We start from the raw sequence: 27782 nt of genomic DNA, 5'->3' as shown, positions 1-27782 counted from the left end.
TTATTTGGTCATGAAAACTAATAACTCACACTCTACACGTGTACATAATTTTCAATATTTTTGTTAGTATTTTTTTATTTTTTTATTCTAGAAGCGTCAAAAATAGCAAATCATAACTCGTACAATTTGCTTAAGTCTGATTTGATTATTGATATGCTTATTTATTAGTTCATTTAATTTATTTTAGTCCATCAAATTTAGGATCAATATTTAGTTCAAATTAATTCATGATAAAAGTTTTCAAAATAATTTTTCAATACCCTAATTGACCCTTCATATAACATTGTATAACATTTTGTGACTTGAAAGAATGGATGACACGATTTTTGAGATGATTGAATATATTTTAGGTGAGTTCTTTCAGTTTTGAAACTTGAAAAGTTTGACCAAAATCAATATTTGAAGTTAACAAGGTCAATTTCTAGTTTTGATGATTTCACTAGGTTTGAATGATAACTTATGACTCACATGGAAAATTGACATGATTTTCAAGAGGTTCAGAGAAGATTTGGACCCTTTAGCTAGTTTTAGTCTTTTTATAAGTTTAGAGTTGACCACGATAACATTTTGTAAAAACAACCTTAGAATGGTAATTTGATGATTCAAACATGCACAGAATGTGTTTTATCATCGATTTGCACTATTAATTCATATTTGGGAGGTCTCGAACGAATTTGGAGATTTATTCTGCTATACTTGTATCTAGAATTGTTGATTTTATTGTTTTTTGGTGCAGATCAAATCATTCTTCGTTAGGTTGTCCAGTAAGAAAGGCTACTTCACTAATCTTCTTCACCATAGGAGGTAATACGAGAAAGGTGTTAAGACCCAAATAACTGTTGACTATTGAAGATGCTAAAGTACTACCCCAAATCATTTCGATTAAGGTGTATATAACACTCAATGGCCAACGGTCTGTTGCTAATTTTAAATCAAAAGAGTAACAAGACTTCAGTCTTTTAAGTCTTAGATACTACAACAGACGTTCTTGGTTGAATGTACCATCAGTCTTAAGACTTGATAGTACAGTCATAGCCCAAATATGGACGGGATGCAGAAGTCTTTGTTTTATATAATTACATATAGCAAAGATCCTCCGCTTCCCACCACCTTCAATATTCGTGCCTTGGTCATAGTTACTTAGAAGAATTTTTCAGAGTGCTCACGAAGAAGAGTTAATGGACCATGTCACATTATTCATCGCATTTAGAGGGATATGATTGCTTTCGAGAGAGTCTAGGTTGGTTCGTTGGTTCACACTCACGAAAAATGCTTGGTACTTAGACAAATAAAATTGTATTGTCAAATTTGGACATTTTATGTTTATTTGGGAGTTTTTGAGCTCAAAATGGAGAGATTTTAAAGTTTTTCCGAGATATCATTGTGCTGGTAAGATTATAACTCCCTATTTGTTAATTTTTCATTGATTTATCACTGATTTTGTCGTTTGAATCATGTATATATGAACATAAAAAGTTTGGAATTTTTTTCTTACATGTAATTTGAAATTATATTTTAATGATTTGAGAGTCGATTTGAACTTCGTTTTTGATAAAATTTCAAATTTGAGTTCATTGTCCTATGGGTAAATTTATTTTGAAAGAAAATTTTAATTTCAACGTCAGCTCATAGGATTAACTTTTTCAACTCAATTTTTTACCTAAATTTTTATATCATAACATGAGCATCGATAAAATCTCGTATTCACTAATAAATCATAATTTTGATAGATTGATATCGTTTTGAGGCTTTACTCAAAGAAAAAACAATGGTATGAGGGTTCATGGTACGTTTGCTTGAACAATATTCATGTTAGGTTATAACTTATTTTTCTTATGCTTAGCTTAGGTGTTTTTGGCTAAAAAAATCCTTAAACTATATCCTCAACTTAAACTACATACTATAGTTATCTTTCTTAACAAAAAAAACATACTCCAAGTATTTAAAATTTAACAACTTCCATCTCTCTGTTAAAATTTGTCAAAAAATTAGCAAATTTCACACAAAAACATATGCAATTCATACTATTTTCATCAAACAAAAATTCTATAATTTTATTACTTGTTGGAAAAAGCTTTCAAAAATTAATTTTTTTAGACCCTTGTTTGTTGAGGAGAGTGTGAGTCTACTAGGAGACATGATTTGCTCTTCTCCTTTACCAGCTGAATGAAGTTGGAGCTTAATTTTACACCATCTTCACCTTGCAAAGTCAAAATGTCGTTAGATCAATAATTTTTTGGGGCAAACTGATAGATGAGGTAATCAAGATTCAACTAATTTTGATCTCTAGTACTCGAGTTTCGTTTTCCATTATTAGAAGTAAAAGTTTTCGATCGACACCACTTTTTAGCGATTCAATAAGAAAACATTTCAACTGATAATTTTTTGATATCAAATCAAATGAAAAGTAAATAAAAACAAAATTTCTAATTAAAAGGATGGCAATGCTTTCGTTGTTGCTAAAACTAATTCACAATATTTTATTTTAAATGTATGTATAATGGACAAAATTGGCTTATTGGGGGTGATTTAAAGAGTTTTTTTTTAGAGTAGTGTGAATCGTATGTGTTTTTGTGAAGAATTTGTTAATTTTTGACAAATTTTAACAAAAGAATGAAAGTTGCCAGATTTTAAATAATAGAGGGATGTTTTCTGTTAAGAATAATAATTTGAGGATGTAGTTTAAATTGGGGGTATAGTTTAAGTATGTTTTTGACCAAAAACTTTGAAACTTACTGTATAAGGTATGTTATTGGTTGGGTAAAATAATGGGTTTGTAGTATTACACATATTGATTGTTATTATGTAATCCGAGATTGAGATTTTAGATGATATTTAATTTATAATTTGAAATTACATCATTGTTGAATTTTTAGATGATATTTAATTTATAATTTGAAATTACATCATTGCTGAATTTTACTCAGTTTCTGACATCTTATCGTATATGACTTGAAATTACTCCCTCTGTTTCATACTACTTTGCCTATATATTAGAAACAGTTGTTTCAATTTATGAAATTAATTAAAAAAAATTATATTTTTCCATTTCAACCTTGGTATTAATAACTAGTTAAAGTAATAACAGAAAAGTTTAGAGTTTAATAAAATACACCTCTAATTAAAAATTTCTTATAAAAAAAAGTTGAGCAAGTAAGACCAAGTAATATAAAACAAAAGGAGTAAATAAAGATTTTAACAAAAAAAAAAAAAAAAAAAAAGCTTGCATCGGCTTTTAATGGCTTTTAATGAACTTTGAACTTTAATGAATTTAAAAATATAAAAAAACAGAGGACCTCTGGAAATTAGAACTCCTTCAAAATCTATCATATGTTTACATCTTTTAAAATCTTCAAAATCTTCAAACAATTAATACCTACGAGCATATTAAAAAATCATTATACTTTTCGAACGAAGGAATTAAAAAATAGTGTCTTGCTTTGATTTTTCCAAGAGAAAAAATTTATTGTCCTGCTATAATTTACTTTTATAGAGAAGACTTCTACCATGGGTAAAAATTAAATATTTTTAGTCTTAATAGGGACTCATATTATGTCATTATTATTAAAGTAAAATAGTAAATTGTAATTTTGTCTAGAGTTTTTAAAGAGGGACAAAAAGTTCAATCACATTTCTATAAAGTAATCTAAAATATATTATATATAAAAAAGATCTTAAGCTCGCCCTCGTGGCACTTCTGAAAAACATAAAATACTATTTATCTTTTCTTTTCGTGGGCTTTTTAACCTAATTTTTTTCCATTTAAATATGTTTCATTCCCTAGAACTTTTTTCCCGATTTATCCATAAATATTTTTTATTTATAGATTTATTTTATATAAAAGCTAACATATCAGACTTAGATTATGCTCCATTAGATGTTTCATTCTTTGAACGGGAACGTATATTCATCTTTTTGGTTATCTTTCAGTACTAATATATTATTTTTCATTTAACAATTGCAATCAGTTGAAATTTTTCAAAATAAAGTTTTCAAGAAATTATTATGGATATTTATGAGAGACTTTAAATCTTTTTCCCATGGACATTAATTGTTGACTATGGAGTTTTTTTATATGATGAATAAAGGGTGTTAGGTTATTCACAAAATTTCCACATGTGTAGGAAATTTAATTAAGATATGCGAGTATATTCATATTTTCTATGTGGTTCACGAACTAATTTTTGAACAATAATGAATTTCTTTTCACAATTTTCTATGTATATTCGCCTCAAATTTCAATGTAGTGTACTTTGAGAATATTCGTAAAAGCAAAATTATTGTTGTAATCGTGTGTGTACTTGTGGAGTTTTGATCTTTTTTTCTTCTCTTTTTACTTTTAGATATTGTTTGGCATTATTGTTGGAAGTTCAGAGATATTTATTTTGATGAAAAAGTATTTTTTTATGAAAAATTAGGTGTTTGATAAATCAGTAAAACTGCTTATAAATGGAAGCAAAAACAGTTTTTTTCGGTTGGAAAGAAGCTAAAAGTTTCCGCTTCTTAAAAAAAGTGGAAGCAAAAGCAAAAAATTATTTTTTTCAAGACTTAAATATCTCTTCCATATATACATATTTACCAAAATACCACTTATTAATTAACCTATCTCATAAGTTTGGTTAAGTTTCATTTAAGAATTTTATATATTATTTAACGTTTATGTATTATTATTTTATTTATTATAGTACGTATTGTTTTACATAATTAGAAAAAAGATAACAAAAGTATTTTTTGCAAGATTAGAAAAAGATAATTAAAGATTTTAACCCTCCAAATAAGGTATATTGAAAATTGAATATGTACATTTTAGTTTCATAAAAATAAAAATTAAATTAAGGATTTTTTGTAATAGATATTAAAAATAATTTCTCTCTATAAAATAATCTTAACACTAAAAGTACATTGATATTTGTCCCTTTTTCGTAGTTAAACTCTCAAAAGTATTTTTAATAAATATTTGCCAAAGACAATTTGCTAATGGAAAACACTTTTTAAATGAATTTAGTCAAATACATATTGTTTTTTTTTCAAAAGCACTTTTTTTGAAAAGCTATTTTAAAAATATATTTCTGAAAATAAGCAATTTTTATCAGTAATGCCAAACAGACTCTTAATATTACAGTAATAACCATGTGTAATTTAATGGCCATTGCTTTTCAGAAAAACAATTTAAAGAAATCTTTTCAAGCTATTGAAACATATTGCCAGCTTCAGGCAAGTCCTTTTATTTTTGGATAAGAAGTATACATAACAAGGATAAAAAGTATATGAAGAAGTTTGTCTGAGTTGGTAACATCTTTCAGTAAACCTTGCTTACCTTTAGTATATCGACTACTATTATATTTTTATTTTTATTATGAAACAATTTTTTTTATTGATGACATATTATTTGTAAAAGTTTATATTTCTCTTTGGGTACACTATATCAAAATTGATCTTTAGTAGTGATTAACCAACGACAATAACTTAATTGCCACTAAGTAAAGACTATCAGCGTTAGCACTCTTTGTTAATGTTGCAATATTCATATTTCTTGCCGATGCTTAATTGTTTTCTCTATGTGCATCATTTTCATGGATTTGACAATCTTTGAAGTGAAGAATATGAATTTCTTTAACACGAGGGATTTGGATGCATGGTGTTGTTCCTAGATAGGTTTACTGATCTATATGCATTCGTCTATCTCAAAAAATAATAATTCTTCTTTGCTACGTGTATTAATTATTTTAAAGGGCAACTCGGTACAGTAACTCTTTAGGAAAGTTAACGAATGGGCGAAGCGCGGCAAGTATAACTATATATTACTGCAACTGTTTGCAACAAGGCACAAGACACATAATGAGTAGTTATTCCTACTGTCACATACAAGCATGTCTAAAAAGGAACCAGATGCAGCAGCTTCACTTTTAATTCCTTTCCAAACAAAGATCAATAAATGATTCCTATGACTTTACACCTTGATCATTCATTTACTTGGAAGGCTATAGGTGTTGATTTGTACAGAGTATACTACCTTGTGTTTCTTCACAAAAAAAAAAAAAATGTTCCATAAAAGGCAAGTCACTGGCGTAATTACCTGTACAAGACTCAGAAGAAGCAAACCAGCATGTCAGAGTTGTACATTCCAGGAAAAGGTGCAAACGTTTTCTTGTACTTTGTCCGAGTCCTAATCTCTTCCTGTATCTGATCATGCAATTGACTTAGTTCCAGCTTCAAGTCTTCGATTATCTTCAATCTTTCTACTTTCTCAGGTGAGAGGAGCAACTGTCTTTCCAGACAGATGACTGGAAATAGAAATAAAGACAGACGTTAATCATTTAAGTCCCATGGATATCATGCAAAATCTACTCATCTTTGTGATAAAACAAATAAATGGTAGAGAAGTAGGAAAAAAAAAATACATACTCAGATCCAACTCCATTTCCTCTCATCATTTCACCATCCAAGGAAACCGCACCATCTTCTATGCAGGAACTTGCCATGTAAAGGTGTTCTCTAGACTCTAGACTTGAAGCTTACCAAGCAGACAGTAAAATGATGTCTCCAGGAGACCATAAGTTCTAAACTGCAAATGTTCTGCAGGAAGGAATATCATATTAACCGCATAGCCAAAAATGCCAGGGAGAGTTTCTCCATTTGATAAAGCTGGGCTTGGAAAAGCAAGTTCTCTTTGGAGATCACTGCTGACTCCTCACGTATATGGCCTGAAACAAAAAGGCAAGGACCTTACACTTTATTTTTCCAGAGAGCAATGATCAGACATGGATGAAACATGATGTGTTAACTGGATCGAGAGACCTAAAATCATAACAATTAAAAACAGTTAGTATAAAGTAAACCAGAGAAAGAAATGCTTTAACCTTATATCCTCAAGGCAAATAACCTTATATTGAACCTTGATGGAAATTCCAAGCTTAGAAGATAATATGTCAAGAGCACTGGCGCAATTCACATTTCAATCCATTTGATAATTGTCAAGAGCTCTGGCGCTGCACGGGATTTGCATACTACTGCAAGCAACTGATCTTCTCCAAGATGTGTTGAAAAGCATGCTAGGGATAGGTAACACACGTAATTACATCCATACTGCCAAGGAAGTTCTTAAACTGAGTCGTATTACAGAAAAAGATACCAGCATCAACCTGCTAAGCTTATGGGTCCAAAACTCTCCAAGAAGTGCAACCACGCCAAGTATGTCATGAGCATATTTGAGATACAGCTGTTCAGGTTTTGGTGATCTGAGCAGCTTGTGGACAACAGCAGCTGCACTGTCTGCCTTTCCTTCAATCTTCTCCATAACCACTTCTTTATCATAGCCCAGGTCGTGAAAAGAATCAAGACCGGTATAAACTGCATCCATGAGCATTTTATGTTAAAAAATTTAAGATGCATTTAATATGTCTTGAAAGAAGTTAAGACGGGTTGCGAATGAGGTACCACTCTACTACAAGTTACTACAGGATCTCAAATTTCCCATGCAATCATGATATCGGGGCTGACCGCTCCCCTCCTGCCAGAAACTGTGGCTGCATACACGGCGACAATAGATCATACACTGAGAACAAAACTTCATAAGGCAGTAGTGGTATGTAATACATCCAGACATAAGGTACTAGTGGTAAGTAATACACGGATTACTTTATTTACAAAAAGAAGCAGTGAGGGAGAAATATGTAGGTACAGTATTGACTGCCTTTTTTTTTCTCTGTAATGGATTCTATATAGAATTAAAATCATCTTGCATTTTATGCCAAAAAGCTAACAACAATGCAATGGAATTTACAAGGTCCTTTGGAGTTAAAATCATATTATACATCTGTTTTACAGCTCGTGAAGGGGGAGTAAGATAGGCTAGGTGCTTTTACTCAACTCGTGAAGGTTCATTTCTAGTTAGCAAGGATAAGGAAGTAAAGCTAGAGTCTTCTAATAATATGCTTGTCATAACGTGCGACTATCTCCACTATAAAAAGAAAAAATGGAAAGAATAGCATTTTCAGCACATTTATACGAAGAAGTCTTTATTATTATATTAGCATAGGTAGTCAACATTTTCAATTAGGGTTTTTTCCATACATGCAAACACAATAAATGAAACCAAGCAATCATAGTTAGTAGCACACTTGAGCCCTAAAGTGAGTATCAAAACGTGTTGAGCGCTTACCGTTGCTAAATGTGCGCTTCAATGTCGGCATCAAGAGTCTAAGGCATACTTTTCGTTATCAATGAACCTCTTATGAAGATGTGATACTAAACAATTGATATTTCACTCTATCGTACAAAAAATTTCAATTTGTTTGTTCTTATATTTGTTATTCATGCTAATAATTATGGGATAGTTTCAGATATATACAATAAAATCATTAGTTTACAATAAGAGCTTGTTGGATTGGCTTTTCAGATTTGACTTATAAGCCAAAAACCATAAGTTACAAATCATACTTATGGCTTTTGGTTTATTTTGTCATTTTAGCTTAAACCTAAGTGCTTATACCGTTATACGTACTTTTTTAACTTACCCAAACACTACGAAACTGCTTAAAAGCTATTTTAGCTTAAAAGCACTTAAAATAAGCCAATCCAAAAAGGCTCTAAAAATAGCCATCCTATATTTACATAATAAGTAGCCAAAAGTCATAGAAAGTAATACACTAAGGGGTTGTTTGGTGTGAGGGATAGAAATAAATAGTAATGGATAAGAAAATAGTGATAGGATAAAGTTTTTGTATCTTGTTTGGTTGTCATGTTTGGGATAACTTATCCCACCATTTATATCATAGTGATGGGATAAGTTATCCCCTATACATGGTGGGATAAGTTATCCCATGATAGCTAATCAGGAGGAGGAGGAGGAGGAGGAGGAGGAGGACAAGAAGAAGAAGAAGAAGAAAAAGGAGGAGGAGGAGGAGAAGGGGGGAAGTAGGAAGGAGGAGGAAAAGAAGCCATTAATAGCCAAATTGATAGGAAGAAGCAGGTTATGTCCAATGTCCAATGTCCAATGTCCAATTTGGCCATTTTAAAAAAAAAAAAAAAGATGACAAACTGGCCCTTTTGTATAATTTTCCCAATAATTATTAGACTTGGACTAAACATATGTATAATTGTATTTTTTTCACCCTTTGCATTGTTTTTCATTAAAGCCCACATGTTATTTGTACTTTGCAAAGCTCCAACGAACCTTAGATGTTTGTTGCGCTTTTCGCATTTGATAATACTGACCATAGATGGAGGTCTATCTCCTATAGGCATCATAGTAGATCTCCACTAAAAAAGACAAAGAACACGCTAAATTAATTGTGTCTACGCTTATCTAAACCTTCTAAAACAAAAAAGAGTTGACAGACTCTTCTATTCTACTCACTCTGGGAATTTGAAGCTATGAGGGCGATCCGTGTAGTTAGTTCCCTTCGTTTGTGGAGCAGGGCCTCCTTCCTCTCTTCCGAACTGCAAATATGGTGCAAGATATGTTGCATCATATTTGCAACAGCCTCAGGCTCGAGTTGAGGAAAATGCAACCAAAACAGACCCAACCTTCGCTCTGATTGGAGATTCTCCTCTTCTACTCTCAAGAAATATATCTTCCAAGTCTTCAAAAAGAATCTATGGCTTCACTCAATTTGATTCGAGTTAGCAAGTTAAAGGTGAAAGGAATTTAGGAATGAATAGCATGCAAAGTCCTTGCTAGGAATTCAGAATAACTTTCTATATTCCTTAAGGTTACAAGTGAAGCTTACTTCCTGTGGTAGCCTCTTGGATCTTTGCCACTCAAGGGTTGGGTTCTGTGGCGGGCTCTTTGGTCTCCGGACTCATTTGGTAAAAGTGGTGGCTTGGTCCCCCCCCCCCACCCCCCTTATCATGAGAGTATGTGGGAGAAGTTTGTATTAGCATTTAGGCATTTGCCTTATGGTTCGCGGTTTGCAGTCCTCTCTTGCCGAGATGCCTTTCAAAAAGATTTTTTCCCTCATCAAAACAAGACCCACTATCGTAGATATAGCCGAGTCGGGCGTCGACAGGAATTCCCCAATAGATTCTACAGATTCAGAGATTGCGTTTTACTGTAAAAGGCTTGATTTCACAAACATGTACATTTTATAATGTATACTATCACTATGCTCTACGTTCAAAATATTTCTTCTTTACAAACAGTCCAGATGATATACAAGGGACCTGACTTGTTATCCAGATCTTCCTAAATTGCGTCCTTAATCTACTAGTAGTCTTCCTTTGGTTCCCATGACATACATTCTACTCATTTCTACAATATTTTCTCTCTCCTAAATTCTTACCAGTATATCTAGGATATTTAACATTATGGCGAGAACTTTGCGACTAAATGACTATTTAATAACTGGACTACTAAATTTCTAATTTATCCATGTCTCCTCTTGGAACAAATTATTTCAGCAGAAGTTTACATAAATTAAATCTTTCTTTTAAAGTAAGTTCTGCAAAAGATCCTTCCCAAGCTCCTCATTTGTCTTGCCTAACAAATTTCCAAAGTTTCAGATATTGCCAGTTGAATACTCCAAATACAAGGAAGCAAATATGTAGATGCCAAATCTACGTGGAAGAAGAAGATCTACACTTGTCATCCCTGAGCTAGATTTGAAAGTTGGGTGGAAAGACATTGATAACAAGATAGCCATATTCATAAATGCCTCTCTACCATCGATATTCAATTCAAGATTGACAGACAAAGAAATCCTATATTCAAGGGTTGTCAGGAGCAGTAAATGGGGAAATATGGAATTTATTAGCACCTCCAAAGAAAAGAGTAAACACATTATAGAAGGTTAATCAGGAAAGATAATATAATTTTCTGGGAGATGAGTTTTCAATATTTATCACGTTCCGAGTCTACGACACATTTTAGATTTACCTGAATGACTTCTAGTAATTATTTATATCTTAATCTCACTATCTCCTAGGAGGTGTTTTTAATCCTATGTTTATATGTAATTGAGTTCATCTGTTTGTATATTATATGTATTTGAATATGCAACACACTTTATTTTTCTTGTTGATTGCTTCACTGAATCATTATCCTCTCTACCTTCCCAAGGTAGGGGTAAGGCTGCCTACACACCACCCTCCCAGACCCCAATTGTGGGATTACACTAGATATGTTGTTGTTTGGTTATTTTGCATCACTGAATCATTTGTATTCTTTCTTTCTCGTGTATATTTTTTGTAAAGGGAAGTAAAGATCAAATTAGAGTTCTGGAAGGTTGGATCTACCTGAAAGCTATTTTGAAACTGAGAGACAGATGAAGGAGCTGAAATGGGAAAGGGTAAGATTTACAGAGAGAGCAAACATTGGTAACTGGTGCAAAGATCAACTATGAAATAAGGAAACAAAAGTTTATCAAGTTTCTTTCACAAAGCTCATCCTATCTTTCAGGGCTATATACTTGAGTGTGTCTAGTTAGACTATGCATGCTAGTCATTGATTTTTTCGTAATAATTAGTGTTGTCGATGCCAAGCAGATATAAATTAAGTCATCTCTAAGTTGATTTATGTAAAGCTTGAGCATTTTTTACAATATAGCTTGCCAAAAGTCATAGAAAGTAATATATTGACTATACAATATAGCTTACCTATACATGAGTTATACACTAACTATACATTATGATACACTCAGAAAGCTGAAAAACAACTTAACTATACATCAAGTATACATAGAGTGTTCAATCTCGATCAATTCTAAATCACCTCTAAACAATCCCAAATTTTAGATATGAAATTTGCTCGATGATTCGAGTCTTTTGATATATATATTTGCTTGAAATGATTCACATTTTCGATACATCAATTAAAAAAAAAGGAGAAGAAGACGACAAAGAAGAATGATGACGATGAAGACAGAGGAGGAGGAGGGGGGAAAGTAGGAAGGAGGAAAAGAAGCCATTAATGGCAAAAATTGTTAGGAAGAAGAAGGGTATGTCCAATGTCCAATTTGGCCTCTTCTTTTTTTTTTGAAAAAAAGACGAATAACAGGCCCTTTTGTATAATTTCCCAAATAATTATTAGTCTTGGAGTAAACATATGCATAATTGTATTTTTTCACCCTTTGCGTCGTTTTTCATTAAAGTCCACATCTTATTTGTACTTTGCAAAGCTCCAACGAACATTAAATGTTTGTTGCGCTTTTTGCTTTTCATAATACTGAGCATAGATGAAAGTCTATCTCCTGTAGGCATCATAGTAGATCTCCACTAAAAAAGACAAAGAACACCCTAAATTAATTGTGTCTACACTTATTTAAACCTTCTAAAACAAAAAAGAGATGTCAGACTCTTCTATTCTACTCTCTTTAGGAATTCAAACTATGAGGGTGATCCGTGCAGTTAGTCCCCTTCGTTTGTGGAGCAGGGCCTCCTTCGTCTCTTCCGAACAACAAATATGGTGCAAGATATGTTGCATCATATTTGCAACAGCCTCAGGATCAAAATGAGGAAAATACAACCAAAACAAACCCAACCTTCGCTTTGATTAGAGTTTCTCCTCTTCAACTCTTGAGAAATTTATCTTCAAGTCTTCGAAAAGAATCTTTGGCTTCACTCAATTTAATTCGAGTTCGCAAGTTAAGGGTGAAAGGAATTTAGGAATGAATAGCATGCAAAGTCCTTGCTAGGAATTTCAAATAACTTTCTATATTCCTTAAGGTTACAGGTGAAGCTTACTTCCTGTGGTAGCCCCTTGGATCTTTGCCTCTCAAGGGTTGGGTTCTGTGGCGGACTCTTGGGTCTCCACAGACTCATCTGGAAAAAGTGGTGGTTTGGTATCCCCCCCTCCCCTTCATGCGTGTATGTGGGAGAAGTTTGTATTAGCATTTAGGCACTTGCCTTATGGTTCGCAGTCCTCTTTCGCCGAGATGCCTTTCAAAAAGATTTTTTCCCTGGTCAAAAGAAGACCCACTATCGTAGATTTAGCCAATTCGGGCATGGAAGGGAATTCCCCAATAGATTCTACAGATTCAGCGTTTGCTTTAAAAAGCTAGATTTCACAAACATGTACATTTTAAACTGTATTCTATCACTATGCTCTACGTCCAAAAACAACTCCAATTTCTTCTTTACAAACAGTCCAGTTGATATACAAGGAACCTGTTATCCATATCTTCCTAAATTGCATCCTTAATCTACTAGTAGTCTTCCTTTGGCTGCCTTGACATATATTCCACTCATTTCTTCAATATTTTCTCTCTCCAAATTTCCATACTAGGATATTTAACATTATGGCGAAAACTTCGCGACTAAATGACTATTTAATACCTGGACTACTAAATTTCCAATTTATCCATGTCTCCTCTTGGAACAAATTACTTCAGCCGAAGTTTACATAAATTAGATCTTTCTTTTAAAGTAAGTTCTGCAAAAGATCCTTCACAAGCTCCTGATTTGTCTAGCCTAAAAAATGTCCAAAGTTTCAGATATTGCCACTTGAATACTCCATATACAAGGAAGCAAATATGTAGATGCCAAACCTACGTGGAAGAAGAAGATCTGTACTTAACATTCCTGAGCTAGAATTTAATGTTGGGTGGAAAAACATTGGTAACAAGATAGGAAGATTCATAAATGCTTCTCTACCATCGACATTCAATTCAAGATTGACAGACAAAGACATCCCCTATTCAGAGGCTGTCAGGAGCAGTAAATGGGGTAATATGGAATTTATTAGCACCTCCAAAGAAGAAGAATCTGGTCTGTCAAAGGAAAGAGCCATTCACATTGATGAATCTTTTGACCCATCTTAAAACGATGTTCTGAACAGATGCGTGGTCTGCAATTTCCACGAAAACTTTCTGTAGCTGCTCACACTATAAGATATCAGGAAGTGGTCCTATGGCCTCTGGAAACAAGCTCATGGATTAAATACCTATGAGATGGGTAACCACAGTTCCCTTTTATAATTTGCTTCCAAAGCAGACACAGAGTAGGTTATACTTGGTGAATGGAAATGGAAGAAATCTCCAGCTCAACTCCATTGGTGGTCACCAACAATTGGAGCCATCAAGCAGGAAAAGAAACTCAGCTCTGTCTGGGTTAAGTTTGTAGGACTAGCGTTGTATTTATGGTCGCAGAAGACCTTCAGAGCTATTGGAGATCATAGTGGGGGATGGATGGAGATGGAGGAAACACAACTCCGGACCCATCTCAAATGGGAAAGGGTCAGAATAAAGGAGACGGTAGTGAAATTCCGAAGAATTAGTGACAATAGAGAATGGTGGATTTTTCTTCACGATCCAAGTATGGGTGGAGCTGCCCAGCAACTTACTCCATCGGAACAGAAAACAGAGGTCCCCCTTCGAACCAGAAGGTATCGAGAATGATATTTGCAGGTAAAAGGAAGATTGTGCACAGTGACGATATGCCAAAAACCACTATGGAACTCTTTAACAGTTGCAAGGGGATTGGCAAAAGGAATGAAGAAGACCACTGGTGGCAAATCATTCCAGCCTGCATTTGGTGGGTAGTCTCTTCTTTATTTAATGTAAACATGATCTTTTGGAGGATACAGGGGATCTCATAGAACTGATAGGCAAAGTGTAATAAAGGTAGCTGTTAGCTCTCTGTTTTAGCCCCTCCTTTGGCTCCTATTTATGGATTTTGTAATTACTCTCCAGAATTTAATATATATACAGGTTGTTATCTTTTTTTTAAAAAAAAAGTTAATTTGTAGTTGCCAAACTTTACTTGTTATTTAAATATTGCAGCACAAACTTGAAGCAAATGTGTTCTCTCTCACCTGTAATGAGGTTACTGGTTAGAATATGAACATTTTCAGTTGAAAAAGGACAGTTTTACTGCATCCTAGAAAAACCAATTTCGTCCCTTTCTCGTGAAATTGTTTTAGCATCTCACTTCCTATATCTACATCTTTAGACTGCTCAAAGAAAACATCTATAACTGGCATACTAAAGCAAGCACAAGCTTAAAAAGTATCCAGGGGAAAAAATAGGATCTCTTATCCATGCAGAGTTCTCACCTAACATGATAAAATGCAAGTACAGTCTGCAGCTATCAAATGACATCGTCAATCAATTAAAGCAGGATGTAAGGACAAAGAGGATCAAGTAAAAAAAACTCAAGCTTTTACCTATATCAACTTAGAGATGACTTAATTTATATCTGCTTGGCATCAACAAACACTAATTATTATGAAAAAAATCAATGACTAGCATGCATAGTCTAACTAGACACACTCAAGTATATAGCCCTGAAAGATAGGATGAGCTTTGTGAAAGAAACTTGATAAACTCTTGTTTCCTTATTTCAAAGTTGTTCTTTGCACTGGTCAGCAATGTTTGCTCTCTGTGTAAATCTTCCTCAAATCTTACCTTTTCCCACTTCAGCTCCTTCATCCGTATCTCAGTTTCAAAATAGCTTTCAGGTAGATACGACCTTCCAGAACTCTTTGGAAATTTGATCTGTACTTCCCTTTACAAGAATAAACACGAGAAAGAAAGAATCCAAATGATTCAGTGATGCAATACAAACAAACAACAACATATCCAGTGTAATCCCACAAGTGGATCTGGGAGGGTGGAGTGTACGCAGCCATGCCCCTACCTTGGGAAGGTAGAGAGGATAATGATTCAATGATGCAATCAACAAGAAAAATAAAGTGTGCTGCCAATTCAAATGAATCTAATATATAAACATACAAAATCAAATACATGTAATATATAAACATAGGAATAGGATTGAAAACAACTCCTACGAGACAGTGAGATTAAGATATAAATAATTACCATAGGTCATTCAGGTAAATCTAAAATTTGTCGTAGACTCGGAACGTGATAAATCCTGAAGACTCCTCTCCCAGAAAATTATATTATGGATTATCTTTCCTGATTAACTTCTATAATGTGTTGATGACTCTTTCTCTTCCCCCCCCCCCCCCACCCCTTTAGAATAATATTTCATTAAAGATGCCAATTAATCATTCTGAAATGAAAATGCATTACAAACAAATGTAACAAAAGCTACCTTGCAGAAGCTTTGCTGTAGATGTAGAGAAAGAAATGGAAGAACATGCTTTCATGCACCATTCTATACAGATTGACAGAGGAAGTTCATGAAAGGTCGAACTACTGAACTCCACAAAGGTCAAGCAACATGGTCACAAAATACAAGCTTCCCAGTTCAGGCGCACAGTTAGGGATCAAGTATATTACTTGATACTCAAAAAGGAACAAGTTAATGGGCAATCAATTCTTTAAAGTATCTTCACAAGCAAGTTGAACTATAAAAGAACAAAAATTTATGAATATAATAAACACACTATTTAAGACAAGCCTCTTTACCTTTTGCCTAGGGAAAATATACCACCACTCTTTATGATCCCACCGTCCAATGATATGGCTCCATCAGCTATAAAAGGTAGTGCCTGCATCATGTCTGCCCCTGTTTTGTATACTTGCAACCGTGAGAAGAGTCTATAGAAGAGGGTCTCTCTCAGGCCATGACCAGTGCTTGTAACACAATATAAATTCGCAGTGTCAATATTGATCATATTGACAGCAAAACCAAGAAAACCAGGAGGAGTTTCCTCATTGAGGTATCTTGGCTTCTTTATGGACAGCCTCCTCTGAGGGTCATCAGCAATAAATTCACCAGTGTATGGTCTAAAATGATAACCCAAAAATGAAAAAGATAAGAGAGTAAAGAAGTGCTAAAGAATATGAGATGCATTTGCAAGAAGAGATAATCATAACCTCAAACCTTAAGTTCTCAAGACAGATTACAAGATATCGGTCATCCAAAGGTCTCCCAATTGAAGCTCCAACTCCATGAAGACCAGAACTTTTATTTACAAGTCCCTTCTTATCATATGTTTGCAGTGCTTTAAGTCCATCATGCTTCTTGCAAACAACTGCTAACATGGTTTCTTGCCCAAGATAATCTGAGAGAGTCCTGGATTTCAGAGATTAAGATACAAATGTCAGTCATAATACAGTGAACTTCCATTATCTGCCTACTTCTTGTTAAAGAGCTGGACTAGGGCCAAAATCGACCCCCAAAATATATCTCATGAGGGGAAGATTGCTCAAGCCTGTATATGCAAACCACACATTCATTCCCCAACTAATGTAGGACTACTTAGTACGACCTAAGAAAGCGAGAAAACGTTCAAATACCAACTAACCTTCTACCCTAATCTGCGACCTCCAAACCCTAATCACTCTAAGTATACCTATGACAAATTCAAAGACCAGAACGTATCAAACTTTTTGTCTCAAGTCTTCACCATCATGCAGCCACATATTGTCATCTTGATTGGGACAGAGTGAACGAGTGCTATAATCTCTTGAACATGGACTAGAATAGAAACTGGACTCATACAAACTCATTTCTTTTTTCTTCTTTATCTATTTTTTGTAGAAAACGCCAGCAATTACTGGATGCTATGTGAAACTAACCTGCTGAGATTATCGTCGTCAACCTTGCCAAGCAAAGCAACCATTCCTATCACGTCCTTCATATACGGAATATGAGTAATCTGAGTTCCATTATGAGTTGGCAGCTGGCAACTGTTCAATGTTAAGATTTCTTCAATGGTCTCCAACTCATTCTTCCCATTAGAAGATTCCTTATTTTCAGAACCAGTTCCACTTGCTGAATAAATCTTGCCGAGAGCAACTACAATACCCCACAAGCACAAGGCATTAAAATTGAGAAACAGTGAGAAGGCATATGACAAAAGGGAAAGAAAAAAGTTAAAGTGAATGATATAGTCTACACGGAGTGCTTTTAAATAGGCAATACACACATTAAACCCATGAACAATATATTAAGCTCACTGAAACAAGCTGATATTCTGCGCAACAGGTAATCACGAAATCCATATTTACTTGAAATGTGAAAGACGCCCATTGATATGAAAATTCTTACAATGTTTGATTGTTTACTTCCCATTAAGACAGAATAAAAACATTATATTCTAGGTTACTGAAAGAACAAAATAACTACAGTAACCTTTTAAAATTGTGCACGTGCACTTTACAGCACACCTAATTAACTTGAAAAGAAGGAAACAATACCTTCTATATCCGAAATTGAATCATCCAACCTGTTCTTCTGACCCTCTAAGAATTTGATATTATCTTCATGGTGTTTAATTTGAAGACCAATCTCCTTCACTGCATCCTCAAGTTTCTGCAGTAATTAAATGATGCAGTCATGAATATTGATCCATTTACTTCACAAAAATTATCATAATGGCATTATCATCTCAAACAATGGATGCTAGTAGATATATCTATACCTATAATCAAAACTACTGTGTATATTGCATCCATTAATGACAAAATAAAATGAACTAGGCAGATATCTTTGAAAATCATAACCACCTTGGATTTGCAGATAACAGCCTCAGCAGTTCCATTTTTCATTATGTCCCGATTGCCAGCAAAAGTAAAGGAATTCTTCTGACCTCCTTGATTGAGCGATGGATCATGCATAAGTAGTTCCTTAGGACTGGTTCGTAGCTGGAAAAGGAACGTAAAAGCAAATATCAGTTTGTTAGAGTTGCTTATTAATAAAAGATTCAACAAGTGCCTATTATAAGGTCCTAGAGTGCTCACCACATATACAGTGAACAAGTAATACTAATGCGCAAATCGTACTTGCCATTTTTTTTATCTCTGTTTCATTTAGGAGGAACATAAAATATACTTTCTTTCTGAAAATACAAATGAAGGTTGAACATTCAGATTTCCACAACGGGATGCCAAAGTTTCTTCAGGCGATATACTACATAGATGGAAAGAGGCCAAAGATGAGGCTTAATCGAACAGCCCTCATTTTTAGTAAATTTAGAATGTGCGACCAACTATAGGGCAATAGAAAACAAACTTGACAATTTCAGGTACTAGTTCAAATACAGGCATCAACATTAACTAATGGAAGTGCTTTGAAGCTAAGTCCCGTAAGTTTGTAGATATAAAATAAAAATTGGTAAAGGGGAGCCGTAAAGGGATTGATATTATTGTGTTTAGAAAGAAAAAACTACTCACAAGTGTATCCTCAAACTGTTTGAAGGGCACGGGCAACATAAATATATAGTGAAAAATGAAATAATAGTAGAACTTCCTTGTAAGGTTGCTAATTGTACATTTCTCCAGCATCAAGTATCAATACACTTATCCTTTACCAATCAAAAAATAATAGTAGGACGCTCAGGTTTTCCAGAGTCATTTGGCATACAGATGAATACCACCAAGACCCTACCTAGTAACATCCAGGCATGTCAACTAAACCCTTAGCCAACCTCACCAACGCAACATATCTTGCGAACACGATGACTATTCCATTTCCGAAGAGCGAGCAGTTAAATGGTAATAAAACCAAATAAAATAACGCAGGGACTAAATAGTTATCTCAGTTCTTGAATATTGTCCTCATTAATTTCTCAACCACAAGATAAACCCCATTTGCATGCCATTTTATAAGTAACCTTGTTTTATTTGCCATTACTAGACTCACTCACTTAACGAATACTACTACATAAGAACTTTATTAAAAGCCTTCAATTATGTAATCAGATTCAAAGTTAAAAAGAGCACGTTTTATCCCACAGATCAAGCTGATTTGCTTGAAACTTGACAAAGTTTCGCCTGTTAGTTATATCCATGTTGGCTCCCTTCTAATGTGTCTCAAAAGAACACAACTATCATTTGCATCAAGCCTCTAGTAGTTCTTGAAAATTAATGCACAAGTAAAAACTAACTTGCAGCTTTGTCAAAGTTCCACAACAACAACATACCAGTGTAATCCCACAACTGGGTCTTGGGATGGTTGAGTGTACGCAGACCTTACCCCAATCTCATAGAGATAGAGAGCTTGTTCCGGTAGACCCTCGGCTTACTTTGTCAAGGTAACAGAATAATAAAAATTAAATATCATATCATATATATATATATATATATATATAAAAGAGAACCCTAGGCCCGCCTACGTGACACCAGCACAAACCAGGATTCCTTTTTTAATTTATATATTTACAAAACTAGCCTTCCTCTTTCATGAAAAGTTGCGACTTTTATGAAAAGTTGCGACTTTTATGAAAAGTTGCAACTTCTATGAAAAGTTGCAACTTCTATGAAGAGTTGCGACTTTAATGAAAAGTTGTGTCTTTTATGAAAGATTATGACCTTTCCCAAGGGTTGTAACTTTTCCAAAGAGTTGTGACCTTTCTGATAAGGCACAATAAACATTTGTTCACACTACACTTTGTTGTCTAGCTATAAATAGAGGGATTTCCTCTCATTTTAAAACAACAAAAATTTTGAACTTCTTCTTCTTAACCTGCACAATTAAATATTCGTGTACAATTTTTTCCTTTCTATTTCATCCTATTGTTACAGATCCTGGTATGTTTTTTTACGGTCATTAATTTATGCTTATGTTATTAATTGTTGTTTTTGAGTACATGTTTTAAACTTTGTTGTTTATGTTTCTGCAAAGTTATTGTTATAAGTATTTGTTAGTACAGATTAAACAACACACGTTAATTGAGTATTCACGCAAGTTTTCTCTACTGATCATGAAATTGTTGAAGGTACGATAAAAAAATTCCTTAAAGATCTATACTATTATTTGTCATTATCACATAACTCAAGAACATCTAATGAATGAATTATTCAGGAAATAATAAATCATTGGTTCTTTAATCAGCATTAAAAGGAAAAAAAAGAAAAAAAATAAGAATATATATACACAAAGGCATTTCATAAGAACAAGAACACATTTAAGTTGCATAGATTTTACAATTTTGATATATGTCTCAGGAAAAAATTCAAAAATTTGTTAACATATTCCAAAAAGAAATTACTTACATTATTAATGTTTGTTATATGTAATCTTGTATGTAAGATAATATAGTGTTTTAGTTTTAATGACTCATAGGTTTTAAGTAATATTTTATAAATTCAGCGATATTAAATTCCCGTGCAAAGCGCGGGTGATTTTACTAGTTAAATATAATACTAAAAGTGTTAACCTATCTAGAGCAATGTCTAATTTTTCCAGCTGCATTAATGAGCTGGAACTCATAGACCCTCCTCTTTTCCGGGGATCCTATACTGGAGAGGAGGGAAAAATTACAGGAATGCTTCTAGAATAGACAGGTTTTTGTATTCTTTTCCTTGGGATGAAATGTTCACTCAGATTAGACAAAGCTCTCTTCCTAGCCTTGGGTCTGACCACAACCCTATTCTTTTGACTTGTGGAGATGGTAATTTCAAGAAGTCTTACTTTAAGTTTGAAAAGTGGTGGCTTAATGTGGAAGGCTTCAAAGAAAAAGTTCAAGAATGGTGGTGTTCTTTTATCATATCTGGTATCCCTGACTATATTCTGGCAACAAAATTAAGCATGTTAAAGGCTAAACTAAAAGAATGGAGCAAAGAGCACAAGGTGAACCGGAAGGCAAGAAAAAGCCACATCCTAGATCAAATAGGGAGCTTGGAGACCTTGCAAGAAAGCAGACCCTTAAATGATGATGAGCAGTTGGTAAAGGCTCATTTAGCCATGGAATATGAGGACGTGGCCAGGAATGAAGAAATATTTTGGAGGCAGAGATCCAGAGTCCAGTGGATCAAATGTGGTGATAAAAACACTAAGTTTTTTCACAGAACTGCACATAAAAGACTCTAACACTATAGATTCCTTGTTGATCAATGGAGAACTATCTAGTGATCCTGTGGCTATCAAGGGCTCCATTGTGGATTTTTATCAAGATCTCTACAAAGAATCAGAAAATTGGAGACCTTATTTGAATCTTTATGAAGTACAAGGCATTTCAACAGAAGAAAGAAACAACCTTGAGAGAGCTTTTGAGGAAGAAGAGGTACTGGCAGGGATAAAGATGTGTGCTGCAGAAAAAGCACCCGGACCAGATGGCTATACCATGGCTTCCTTTCAAGCTTTCTGGGAAACACTAAAGGAAGAACTGACGCAGACACTCCACAGATTTCACTCTCACCACAAGTTTGAGAAGAGCTTCAATGCCACTTTTGTAGCTTTGATACCTAAGAAGGTCTGAGCAAATGATCTAAGAGATTTCAGACCCATTAGTCTAATCTCCGGGGTCTACAAAATCATAGCAAAGGTGTTGGCTGAGAGATTAAAGAAGGTAATAAGCAAAGTTGTAAACAACCACCAGATGGCTTTCATCAAAGGGAGACAAATAATTTATGTTGATCTTATTGCTAGTGAATGCATTGACACCAGGATTAGAGGAGATGTGCCTGGAATTATGTGCAAATTAGATATTGAAAAGGCCTTTGACCACCTGAACTGGAGTTTCTTGTTGAACACTCTCAGGCAAATACGATTCGGGAGAAGGTGGATTAAGTGGATAGAATTCTGTATCAAAACTGGAGGTCTGAGACAAGGGGATCCCTTGTCCCCTTTCCTGTTTATCATAGCTATGGAAGGGTTAAGCAGTCTGATGAGAAGGGCTGCAACAAACAACTGGATAAAAGGCTTCAGCATTAAGAACAGGAACAATGAAATCATGGAGGTGACTCACTTATTATATACTGATGACACTGTGGTTTTCTGCGAAGCTGAACAAGAACAAATTTGCTACCTAAGGGTGACACCGGTAATCTAGCTTGCTCTGGTTTGAAGATTAAATATTAACTAGAGGAAAAGCAATATTTTTCCAGTGAAAGAGGTGCAGCAAATTCAGTCTCTGGCAGATACTTTGAGGTGCAGGATAGAGGAGTTGCCCACAATTTATTTGGGAATGCCATTGGGTGCTAATCACAAAGCTGTGAATAAATGGGATGGAATAATAGAGAAAACAGAAAAAAGACTAGCTCTTTGGAAATCACAATACCTTTCCCTGGGCGGCAGCGATGTGTTGATCAATGCAGTCCTAGATTCTCTGCCAACATATGTAATGTCTTTATTTCCCATCCCCGGTGAGGTGGTGAAAATCTTAGACAAGTTGAGGAGGGATTTCTTATGGCAAGGAAGCAAGATTGAGAAAAGTTTCAACCTGGTAAAAATGGAGCGCAGTTCAGCAAAGCAAGAGTTTTGGAGGTCTAGGAGTGAGGAACCTAAAGCTTCATAATAAGAGTTTACTTATCAAATGGCTATGGATACTCGAGAAAATCAGTCCTTGTAGAGGGAGATTATCCTTCATAAGTATGGTCCGGAGGGATAGTGGTGCACACCACTAATAAAGTGACTAATACATATGGGGTTGGGGTTTGGAAATCTATCAGGAATCTATGGATGACTCTCAAGCTAAACACTAAAGTTAGAGTTGGTAGGGGAGACAAGATACTTTTTTGGGAAGAGGACTGGAGTGGTCATGGCACACTTCACTCCCTTTTTCCAGGACTGTTCTCAATAAAGCTTGAATACTGGATGCAGTATACAAGAAATGTGGTCCCCTCAAGGGTGGAACTTGACTTTCAGAAGACCCCTAAATGATTGGGAAATACCATGGGTAGTAGATTTTCTAAAACTAATCGGAAACTTCCCGGGCACTAGTACAGACTCAGACAAACTCATTTGGAGGCACCATAATGATGGAATTTTTACTGTTAACAGAGTATACAAAAAGGGACTGAGTGTTGCTGCAGGCACGTCAACTGGACCTTGGAATACTATATGGAAGAGTGTGGCTCCTAATAAAGTGAAATGTTTCACTTGGCTAATAGCTAGGAAAGCATGCTTGACACATAAGGCATTGCAAAAAAAGGGGTCCATCATTGCATCTAGATGCCTCCTCTGCAAGGAGGCACTAGAAACCAACAAACACCTTTTCATGCATTGCAAAGTAACGATGCAAGTTTGGGCTATGTTCAATTCCATTGCTGGAATCAACTGGATCATGCCTGAACATACTGCAGACTTGTTTAGCTATTGGATTAGAAGAGGAGGAAGCAAAAGCCAAAAAAGATGGTGGAGAACAGTCCCAGCCTGCATCTGGTGGACCATTTGGAAGGAAAGGAACCAGAGAATCTTTGAAGGAAAAGAATCCTCTATTTTGAAGATTAAGTGGAAAGTTATTACTTCACTATGTTTTTGGTGTAAAAAACAGAGTATAGAAGAGGAAATCCAACTAGTGGATTTTATAGGCTCTTTGTAAGTATCTCTCGTTTCTTTTTTGTAAACTTTTTGGAGGTGGCCAGCATACCCTTAATGCTGAATGAATACAATTTACCAATTTCAAAACAAAAAAAAAACTACGTTAAGATGTAGGTTTTAGAGTTAGGTTCAGTGTTAGGGCTTTGGGTGAAATGATTTAGTTAAACAGTCTCATACCTTCTTTTTCTTTATGCAAGGAAAACCCACAGCCGCTGCCCTTTGGATGCGCACAGGATAAAACCCCCGCTCTTATGCAATAGCTCGCAAACTACACAAGAGAGGTAACCCGCACTAAGCAAGCCCAGTACGACGAGCTCGACCCACAAGGCAAACCCCTTTCTTTTGCGGGCAAGGGATTTCGAACTTGATCCTTCCAATATGGAATTCCCAAGCCCAAACCGTTGGGTCACCCGAAGGGTTTAAACAATATTATACCTTACACTTCAGTAAAATACTCTCCAAGAGAAATCTTACCATTGTGACCCTAATCTCTCCAGAATAGCTGATATGGCCATGCCCACCGGCAGCAAGCCACCACCAGTGGCTGGTCTACCCATTACAACTCCCTCCCCTCTACAACGACGAACTACATTACAGCCCTACATAACACCATTACCCAAGAGAAAACCAAACATATTATGCTTCAACCTATCACATAATAAAGAACCCACCATCCCATGGACCAAGAAAGATTTTGATAGGTTGTGTATCCGGCAAAACCTTATATATGCACTAGTGGAAAAATTTGCATATGGAAGACCTGATTGATACTCATTAAAAAAATATGCCAACACAATTGTAGCATGCAATATTGGCTATATTGAAGAAAGGCAACTCCGACGAGATCAACACCAAATGCAGGCATGTGAACCTCTTTCCGCCACTTTTCAAAAAATAGTATCGTTGTGCATCATTCAAGCAAAATCATCCGTCACTGTACAAAATCCAGTGACTACTCACAACTATCTCTGTTTTCTTTGGTGTTGTACAAAATCCAACACCACCATAAGGTCCAACAACCTCCGGTGACCAAAGCTCAACCAACGTCATTGGTCGCAAATACCTCACGCAAGGCTAGATCTAGGATTCTAGCGACCGCGATAGTACCACGTGCCAATGCATGAGCCTGTTCCAGCTAGTTTTCCGGCAACTTTCTTGTTCAATATTGACTCGTGATTTCGAGACAATCTATATATTTTATTCCAAATTTTGAGCACTTTCCGGTGACCACTGCACTATTTTCGACATATCTAAGTTTTCCAATTTCACTTTTGCCAAAGGATATGCTGAGATATTTGGGATGGATTAGAATGATAATTTCTCTCCCCTGGCTAAAATAGCATATATCTGCCTTTTTCTATCAATGGTTGTCATTTGTCATTGGCCTCTCCATCAGTTGGACATTAAAATGCTTTACCACATGATTTTATTAGCCGGGGTAGTCTAGTATCTTTGTATGTCGACTGTGCAGATCACTCTAAGGTTTGAAACAGTCTTCTTGAGCTTGATTTGGGGAGTTCAACAAGTAATTCAGGAGTTTGGCATGACTCGTGGTGAAGTTAATCACTCCATGTTTTATCAATATTTTGCATCTAATTTGTGTATATATTTGGTGGTTTAAGTTGACGTTATCGGTATCACCGGCAATGATCAGGATAGTATCAGTAATTTGAAGTAAAATCTCTTTTAGTATTTCCAAACTAAAGACCTCGACAGACTGAAGTATTTTCTAGGTATTGAGGTTGCTCAGTCTAGATTAAGTATTGTTATTTTGCAATGCATGTGTGTGCCTTGCCCATTCTGTAGGAGACAAGAATGATGGGATGTAGATCTATTGACACTCCTATGGATCCCAATGCTAAACTCCCGCCAGGACAGGGGGAGCTACTCAGCGATTCTGGAAGGTATAGATGGATAGTGGGAAAGTTGAATTACAGTGACTAGACCTGACATCCTTTTCTTGTGAGTCTTCCAAGATAGTTTATGACTTCCCCTGTAATAATCATTGGGATGCAATTGTTCGTATTTTGCGATATATAAAATGAGTTTCAAGTATAGGACTACTCTTCGATGATCGAGACCATAAGCATATCATTGGATATATAAACGAGATTGGGCAAGATCACCCGTTGATAGACTTTCCAGGTTTGGATATTGTGTTTTAGTAGGAGGTAATTTGGTATCCTGTAAGAGTAAGACGCAGAGTGTGGTTGCTCGATCAAGTACAGAAATACAATATCGAGCAATGGTTGTAGCAACTCGTGAGCTAGTTTGGATTAGAGAACTAAAATTTGGAGAAATCGACCAAATGGAACTTGAGGGTCGATATACCCCTGGTGAGAACGGAACTGGTGGATTTTATGACAGACCATTCCATTAAATAAAAAGCATTTCACGGTTTTACCCACCCCGCTCTTGCTTTGTAAAATTTCCATTTCCACTAGATCCTAACATCCTCCTTCCTACCTAATCATGATGTATATTGATACAGTTGGATATCATAAAAATCTCTAACTAGAACCCTAGATTCTCTGATACCATAAACTAGCAGCCAAAGGAACATCGAAATTGACGAAGAATTGTATCAGAGTACATGCATGACGGCTTTATCGGTGCCCATAAGCATTAATTAAGTATTTTTATGGTTTATATCTCTTATCCTGAAACTCCATTGACAGAGTGAGCATTTTCAATTGAGTAGAAAAGTTATTTAATTCACTAAACAATCGAAGGTAAAACAGAGGGGGCAAAAGAGGGAAAGGGAGAACCTGCACCTTCTCATTGTCTATCGACATTCTCCGTTGTTCGCCGTCCATCGTTGAATCGCCGGAGATTCCGAGAAGAGTGAGACTGGCGCCGTTGAGGGGAAGAGTGGAGAACAACAATGAGCGTGAGTTCTGACAGCAAAGTGAATATAGGGGTATTTGGTGTGAAGGCGTTTTGGCATTTATTTGGTGCATAAAATCTCGACTAACTCACACTCGACACGTGTACAATTTTTTCAAAAATAATTTTGGAAAAAATTCATAAATATAAAATAAAAGTAATTTTACCTATACCAAAAAAATAGTTTAAATTTAGTGATACAAGTAACAAAAATTGTTTTCAATAAAATGATTGTATGTATATATAATATATCGATATTGTACAAATAGTATAGACTCGTGTATAGGTAATGTATAACTATATATTAGAGATGTACATTGTTGATACAATAAAGTATATATTGCACATTGATTTTTATTCAATCTCAACCTCTCGATGTATTGATTCGTTTAATATATTATTCATGTTTGCGGCAAATCCAACTCGTGATTTTTTTGTTAATTATGCAAGATATGAGAACTTTTAAATCATGATTTGGCAAAACATTGTAGAGATCTTTTTCATGATAATTAGTTTGTGTATATTTCATTGATAGACATTCTTTCTTTCAAGAAGCTAGTTATCACTAAATAAGTAAAAACTATCATTGTTTTTACATGTTATGTACTGCACAACAAGAGATGAGTTCTATGGATTAATTCATTGACAAATTCTTTATAGCCACCTAGATGATCTGAGGAATCTTTTACAAAATGTAAAAAGATACAAATTCAAAAGAGTTAAAGGAATCACGTGAAAGAGGAGCGAGGGATCAAGGATTAATAAAATTATTAGATATTATGATA

At 35.0% G+C, this 27782-nt stretch overlaps 1 protein-coding gene across 8 annotated transcripts; it reads right to left on the bottom strand.

Annotated features, from left to right (window-relative positions):
• Positions 1–5875: 5875 nt before the first annotated feature.
• On the bottom strand, positions 5876–27019 carry LOC102601162 (protein DEFECTIVE IN MERISTEM SILENCING 3-like). Of its 8 annotated transcripts, none has more exons than XM_015310130.1 (12): positions 26880–27019; positions 18357–18494; positions 18048–18162; positions 17427–17646; positions 16729–16920; positions 16311–16631; positions 15342–15441; positions 7438–7526; positions 6884–7350; positions 6731–6798; positions 6406–6576; positions 5876–6284 (listed from the first exon to the last, which is right to left on the bottom strand). In XM_015310130.1, the coding sequence occupies exons 1-8, from the start codon at positions 26925–26927 to the stop codon at positions 7482–7484; spliced, it is 1179 nt and encodes a 392-aa protein (XP_015165616.1). In that variant the 5' UTR covers positions 26928–27019; the 3' UTR covers positions 5876–6284; positions 6406–6576; positions 6731–6798; positions 6884–7350; positions 7438–7481. The 8 variants fall into 8 exon arrangements, with proteins under 8 accessions (XP_015165616.1, XP_015165614.1, XP_015165612.1 ...); XM_015310128.1 differs by lacking the exon at positions 6731–6798 and having other exon boundaries at positions 6406–6704; positions 6861–7052; positions 7143–7350; XM_015310126.1 differs by lacking the exon at positions 6731–6798 and having other exon boundaries at positions 6406–6704; positions 6861–7350.
• Between the last annotated feature and the right edge of the window lie 763 nt (positions 27020–27782).

The sequence above is a fragment of the Solanum tuberosum genome, unplaced genomic scaffold, assembly GCF_000226075.1.
Source record: "Solanum tuberosum cultivar DM 1-3 516 R44 unplaced genomic scaffold, SolTub_3.0 scf00126, whole genome shotgun sequence".
NCBI lineage: Eukaryota > Viridiplantae > Streptophyta > Magnoliopsida > Solanales > Solanaceae > Solanum > Solanum tuberosum.
The sequence above is the reverse complement of the archived record's forward strand: the minus strand, read 5'-3'. Positions and strand labels throughout refer to the sequence as shown.

Bases quoted from the DNA above. Each gene is read 5' to 3' on its own strand.
- LOC102601162 (XM_015310126.1), bottom strand. From the start codon at position 26,927: ATGGACGGCGAACAACGGAGAATGTCGATAGACAATGAGAAGGTGCAG. The intron at 18,163-18,356 runs GTGGTTATGATT...TAATTACTGCAG, and splicing joins CTGTTATCTGCAAATCCAAG to AAACTTGAGGATGCAGTGAA. The intron at 15,442-16,310 runs GTAAAGAGGCTT...ATTCTTGTAAAG, and splicing joins ATATTTTCCCTAGGCAAAAG to GGAAGTACAGATCAAATTTC.